The 6,951-nt window shown below is 44.4% G+C and overlaps 1 protein-coding gene across 1 annotated transcript; it reads right to left on the reverse strand.

Annotated features, from left to right (window-relative positions):
* Positions 1-1,443: 1,443 nt before the first annotated feature.
* LOC139353552 (uncharacterized) lies at positions 1,444-6,400 on the reverse strand. Its single transcript, XM_070997909.1, has 2 exons — positions 5,467-6,400; positions 1,444-1,580 (listed from the first exon to the last, which is right to left on the reverse strand). Exons 1-2 carry the CDS (start codon positions 6,328-6,330, stop codon positions 1,554-1,556), a joined length of 891 nt encoding a protein of 296 aa, XP_070854010.1. The 5' UTR covers positions 6,331-6,400; the 3' UTR covers positions 1,444-1,553.
* Between the last annotated feature and the right edge of the window lie 551 nt (positions 6,401-6,951).

Below are 6,951 nucleotides of genomic sequence, written 5' to 3' on the forward strand. Positions count from 1 at the left end.
GCCCTCAGGACAGCTGGCCAATTTTGGTAAGCAGAACTGGCGCTGTGGGATGAACCAAACGTAATGTTACGGTGCCCAAATTAACAACTCATGCAGATACTATGAAGGGCGTTGGCTGCTTAAAACAGCAGGACGGTAATCATGGAAGTCGAAATCCGCCAACGAGTGTGTAACAACTCAACTGCCGAAGAAAACAGCCCTTAAAATGGATGACGCTTAAGTTGTATACCTATACATTATCGCTAAAGTAGATTATTTATATTACTTGTGGTATAAATTTTAAAACTTTATTGAGTAGGAAGGTACAATGGTATGCGTAGAAGTGTTTGGCGCAAGCCTGCATGGAGCTGCCATTGGTACAGATCTTGGTGGTAGTAGCAAATAATCGAATGAGACCTTGGAGGACTGAAGTGGAGAGGGGTTTCGTGTGAACAGTGGAAAATTTTCAAGTAAGACACAAATGCCATACAAATATATTTAGGGTATTCAATTGCGTTGCAAAAGTGTAAACTTTGTAAGTTTGCCAGACGAGAATTGTGAACGCCCTCTATTTTAAAATATCGTTGCAGGAAATTGACGTACAAAATAACGCCAACTTTTAAATTTTTGTGAAAAGAAGGCTATGATATTTTCTGTCATTAAAACCCAACTTTTCAGTATATTTTTAGTATTTTAGATAAAATTCCTACCCATTATTAACCCCCTGTTTCTACACAAGAACAACAGATTTGTATACATAGGCTGGGGTGTTGTATGCCTTGAAAACTATTTTGTATGGAAATTGTTGTTGGAACTGCTTACACTTTTACACTTTTCAAACGATTGCAACGCAATTAAATACCCTATGTTTGTGGGGAAGACAACAAATATGCCACCCTTATGTTTATAATTAATAACGCACGAATAGGTTATATTAAAATGTATAGCGTTTATTCGGAGCGGCAGACGGACTGTGAATGTGTAAAAGCTTGGCTCCAAGATCTTCATATAGACATATGCAGGCTTACAAAGTAGTTGCTGAATAGATAAGCGACAGCTTTATGGGTATAAGAAAGAAGGCGAAAGATAAGCAGAGAGCGATGCAGGTGCCGTCGTACACCTATGCGCGCATGACTAGGCGCTGGCGATCTGCTCCGAACATACTCCCCCCGTTGGAAGAGGTAAGGTTCCAACTATCTCGGAATCGATGGGCAGAACGGCTAGCTTGGCGACGGCTCTCTTGATCAGACCCGTAGCTGTACGGACCATAGCTACTCTGATGACTCCGTCCCCGCCGGGTATGAATTCCTGGATGCATCCAAGCTGCCATCTCAAGGGTGGAACGTTGTCCTCCTTAAGCAAAACTATGCGTCCAACCTTGATGTTAGACGTTTCGACGCGCCACTTGCTCCTCTCTTGAAGTAGAGACAAATATTCGCTGCTCCACCTTTTCCAGAAATGTTGCTGCATCTGGGTAACCCGCTGCCATCTGCTGAGGCGGTCTTCGCGGAGATGAGTAATGCCAGGCTCAGGAAACTTAGTGTAGCTGGAACCCTTCAGGAAATGCGCCGGTGTTAGCACCTCAAGGCTTTCAGCATTTTCTGAAATTGGACAGAGTGGACGGGAGTTAAGGATGGCAGAAATCTCATATGCAAGAGTTCTTAATTCATCGATGGCTAAGATGGATGCACCGACGACTCTGTAGAAGTGAAATTTAGCTGACTTCACAGCGGCCTCCCATAAACCGCCGAAGTGCGGGGCACGCGGAGGGATGAACTTCCAATCGATCCCATCAGCTAAACAGACGGAAGATATCGATGCTGTGTGCTGCTTGCTCAAAAAGAGATCTTTCAGCTCGGTACGGTCGCTCCAAATGGTACTCGGACTGCCTCTAAGGCTGATGAATCTCCTCAGCGCTGCGATGAAAGAATCCGTCGTGAGATCTTGGACCACTTCCAAATGAGCAGCCTTCGTGGAAAAACAGACAAAGACGGCGATATAGCACTTGTGGGGTGCCTTATTTCTGGCCTCTGCTTTATGATAGAATGGCCCACAATAGTCCACTCCTGTGGTATGAAAGCTGGATTAGGCTGCACTCTATTTGCTGGAAGGCTACCCATGACGTGCTCCCAAGTAACAGGCTTCATTCGGAAACATCGGACGCATTTGTTGATAACGCTGGCGACGAACTTGCGGCCTCCAATCGGCCAGTACCTTTGCCGTAATGCGGCAAGCAGCGCCTGCGATCCTCCATGCAAATATTTCTCATGATAATAAACGATGATCGCCTTGGTGACTGGATGATCCGGGCAACAGTATCGGATGCCTCGTGTCGTAGTCCAAGTTTGCGTTCTGAAGCCTTCCACCCACGCGAAGTAACCCATCGGAGCCGAGTATAGGTCTAAGCGAAACCAGCTTGCTTTTCTGTGGAAACGGCTTGCCCTGGCTAAGAGATCCATACTCCTTCGCCAAGTTAACCTGTTGGATGCTCCTCAGAAGAAGTACAGTTCCAGAGTTGATCTCCTCCACCGAAAGTCGACCTTTTAACGGCGCAGATTTGGCTCTGCAATTTGAAATGAATCGATAAATGTATGCAAATTCGCGCTGCAACTTATCGAAAGGGTTGAGGAATTTGCAGTTTGATGAACTGTCTATGCAAACGGCCCCAATTAGAGCCACAGAACGGCGCTCTGGAAGATCCTTTACTGAGTCTAGCAGGGACGGCCAATTTGACGAGCTTTGCAGAAGGAATGGAGGCCCGTTAGCCCAAAGGGAATGTTCCAAAAATTCTCTTGGGGTACATCCTCGCGATACGACGTCTGCCGGGTTCAAGTTTGTAGGAACGTGATGCCAAGACATGTCTTTCGTCATCTCCTGAATTTTCGCGATTCTGTTTGATAAGAAAACGTTAAACTCCCTCGGAGGTTGCCGAATCCACGCCAACACAATGGACGAGTCCGACCAGCAATGAAAGGTGCAATCGAAATCTATGGCTTCCTTGGCGTTTACGATTAGCTCAGCCAATAAAAGCGCTGCGGAAAGTTCTAATCTTGGAATTGTTAAGGCCTTCAATGGAGCTACCCTTGACTTGGCACAGAGCAGATGGACTTTCGATTCTCCATTGGTCTCCGATCGCAAGTATAGACACGCTCCATAAGCTGACATGCTAGCATCGCAGAATCCATGCAACTCAACGGAAGCTCTTGGTTGCAGTACGAATCGTGGGAATTTTAAGTTCTGTACGACCGATAACTGTGAGGTCAACTCCCCCCATGACGAAAGAATGGGCTCTGGCAGTGCATCATCCCAATCCACGTTCGCACTCCATAGAGATTGCAGAAAAATCTTAGATTTTGTGATAATAGGAGTTATTAAACCGAGTGGATCATAGAATTTGGCAATCGTCGACAATGCAACCCGCTTAGTGGGTCGTTGATTGATTGGCAGTTGAGAAAAATGAAATAGGAGCTGATCAGAAGATGGATCCCAGACTAGTCCCAATGCCTTGGCGACATCCGATCCATCGTGAAATTTGATTAACTGCTCCTTGTCGCATTCAGACTCTCCCTTCAGGGCTGCTGACTCATTCGAACACCATTTGCGAATTGGAAAGTGGCCTCGCGACAGTAATTCCTTCACCTGACGACGAATTTCTCTCACCTCCTCAACTGAGTCCCCACCAGATATTAAATCATCCACATAGAAATCTCTACGAACAATTTTTGCTCCAATAGGAAATGATTCCTCCTCATCGTAAGAGAGTTGATGCATGGCCCTTATAGCCAAGAAGGCAGCTGGCTTGGTTCCGTAAGTCACCGTGTTCAATTTAAAAACACTCAATTCTTTCCTGGAGCTCTCTCTCCAAACGATGCACTGCAAGAAATCATCCGGGAACGAAACACGCACGCAACGGTACATCTTGCAGATATCTCCACAAAGGGCAACCTTAAAAAATCGAAAGCGAAGCAGTATATTGAAGATTTTTTGTTGAACTGTTGGTCCTGCCAGAAGTATGTCGTTCAGAGAGCTACCAGAAGTTGTTTTAGCAGATCCATCAAAAACGACACGAAGCTTCGTACTCGTGCTCTCTTGCTTATGTACGCAATGGTGGGGCAAAAAGAATTGTGTTTCTGGCGGTTCCTTAGTTACAAGAGACATGTGACCTAGGTCGATATACTCCCTCAAAAATGCTGAATACTGAGCTTTCAGGGCTGGGTTTCTATCTAATTTAGCTTCCAAACTCTTGAAACGACGACGAGCCAAGCAATAAGAATCACCTAAAGATTCGAATCCGGAAGTGGTCAAGAGACGAACAGAGTATTGGCCGTTTCCAAGTCGAATGCAATTTTCAGTAAAAAGTTGCTCACATCGCAAGTCTTCCGGCAATAAAGATGGCTTAGACGAAGTGAAGTCCTCAATTTCCCAAAATCGCTTTACAATGGCGGAAAGTGTGTCATCGGAATAATCAGCTGGGTCCTTGATGCTGGCTTGTAAAACCGACTTATGAGTTGGCATGTTCGATGATAACCCTCCAGAGACTATCCAACCAAGCTTGGTGTTCTGAAGAGTTGGCAAAGCCCTATCCAAATGAATTTGTCCCATAGAAATTATTTCGAAAAACAACCCAGCGCCGAGTAAAAGGTCAATTCGTTGTGATTGATTGAAATTAGGGTCAGCGAGTGAAATGTTTTGCGGTATCCTCCACGATGTTGCATTTATATTGAAATGGGGTTGATAATCAGTAATACTGTGAGTCACAACCGCTGTGAATGCCGCTCGATAGCTTGCATCCCGTGATTGCACAAGAATATCGACAGTCTTATCAGAGATCATGGAAGATTCTCCTATCCCAGAAATCGACGTTTGCGATCTTCTGTGATTCAAGTTTAGTTGGCTGGCTAAGCGAGAGGCTATGAAGTTTAGCTGGGAGGCCGAATCTAAAATTGCTCGGCAAGGCATAAATGCTCCAATTCTATTTCTGACGTAGATAATAGCAGTTGGAAGCAACACGTAGTCGATCGGCAAAATATTTAAGGCTTTGGGTGGAGGGCTTGGTAAATGATGATCAGGATGCGATGATGTATGCGAACGTGATACTAATGCTGATGAAGTAGATGGTAATGGCTGAGAGCTCGAGGATGGATCGCATGATGGAGATGAAAATGAGGTTGATGTTGCGGATGGGTCATGGTTCATGTGTAATAATGAATGATGCTTCATGCGACAATACTTGCAGTGAGTCGACTTGCATTGCTGCAAACTATGCCCCTTGCGCAAACAGTTGAGGCAAAGGTGCAACTTCTTTGCTTCTCTATATCGAAGATTCGGACTCAAATTTAAAAATCGAGGACACTTTGGCAAATAATGATCCCGTGCATCGCAAAATAAGCATGTCAAATGATTTGAGTTAGTAGCAGATGCAATAAGTGTATTTTGGTTATATTTGTGCAAGTTTTTTCCCACCTGCTGGCCTGGTGTTTGAGTTACCAAGGCTTGATCCAAGTTTTCCATCATCCTGCACCTCTTTTCCAAAAACGACTCCATAGCATCCCAGGTAGACAGCTCAGTGATTGACAAATCCTCTTCCCATTTTTCCCGCGTCCTCTGATCCAGTTTCCGAGTGACGATGTGAATTAAAAGTCCATCCAAAATTTGTTGCGTATTGGCCAGGGTTCGAATTGCTCGCAGATGCGAATTCATGCAATCGCTCAGCTCCCGAAGACCCTTCGAAGATCCCTTCTCGACACCCTTTAAACCGAATATTGCCTGAACATGTGCCTGAAAGTGTAAAACTATATTATCAAATCGATTAACCAGCAAATTCATAGCCTTTTTAAAATTAGCATTCGAGGGTTCGAGCGATCGTATGGTTTCCAGAGCCACGCCGCCCAAACTCGAACGCAAATATTGTAATATTTCAATGTCGCTTAGCTCATCATCATTTCCGATGACCGTAGTGAAAGTCGCAAGAAAATCCGGCCACTCAGAGTAGGATCCATGAAAACGAGCAATTTCCAAATTTGGCAACAGAGGCTTTCTAGATCGAAAAGAAAGATCCGCATTATTAGTGATGTCAATAGATGTTGAATTTGCAGCGGTTGAAGCCGGCAATTGTGACTTGCGATGAGCCGCCAAGCGTCGGCTTAGTTTCGCCTTCACATCCATGAAGACTTCAGCAAATTCAATCCGATGGTCGCTCGAGATCTCTGCAAAGTCCAGTCTTTCCAACGATGTCTGCGCATAATCAAATGCCTGGTTTAAGGAATTGATCCATTCCATTCGCGCCAGCAAATCAGATTCGTCAAACTGATTAACCGCATCAGCGTTTAAATAGCATTTCATCGAGCTCATTTGCCGCAAAATAGATTGGGCTTTGACTCGGTAGTAGTCGACGTCACTTGTGGATTCATTTTGAGCCCGAACCGAGATTTCCGTATCAGACATTTTTCAATCACGAGAAAGAAAAAAATGAAATGAAAGTGAAGTAAAGTAAAATGTCCGACCGCGTTAGAGGCACAAAACACCGTATACCCTTTACCGCGAAAACGGGAAGGTTAACAAGCGTCGCCGAGATGCAACGGAACCTTTAACTTTGTTGTTGTTGTTCTTGTCGATAAATTGCCTGCCTAGCAACAGCGGATTATGTAACTGGCAAACGAATGTTTGTATGGCTATATGTACATGTACAATATATATGTAATATGCGCTATTAACAAAGATTAAATGCGATTCACTTTGTTAAGAATTATTTGCACAACACAAATTTGGTGCTTTTTCACAGCGCAAAATGTACAAAAATCAAACGGCCGGCTGTGCACTTTTATATGCACATATGTATGTATGTTCGTCTGTTTGTGACCGAATGCACGATAACGACAGCGAAACAAAGCGTTTGTTTAAACTATATTAAACAATCGCGAAACCGAGTTGCAGACTCCGATTAAAACTGCTATCACGTCGGGGTCACCAAAT

The sequence above is a fragment of the Drosophila suzukii genome, chromosome Y, assembly GCF_043229965.1.
Source record: "Drosophila suzukii chromosome Y, CBGP_Dsuzu_IsoJpt1.0, whole genome shotgun sequence".
Taxonomy (NCBI): domain Eukaryota; kingdom Metazoa; phylum Arthropoda; class Insecta; order Diptera; family Drosophilidae; genus Drosophila; species Drosophila suzukii.

Bases quoted from the DNA above. Each gene is read 5' to 3' on its own strand.
- LOC139353552 (XM_070997909.1), bottom strand. From the start codon at position 6,330: ATGAGCTCGATGAAATGCTATTTAAACGCTGATGCGGTTAATCAGTTT. The intron at 1,581-5,466 runs GTAACTCAAACA...GTCCAATTTCAG, and splicing joins AAAACTTGGATCAAGCCTTG to AAAATGCTGAAAGCCTTGAG.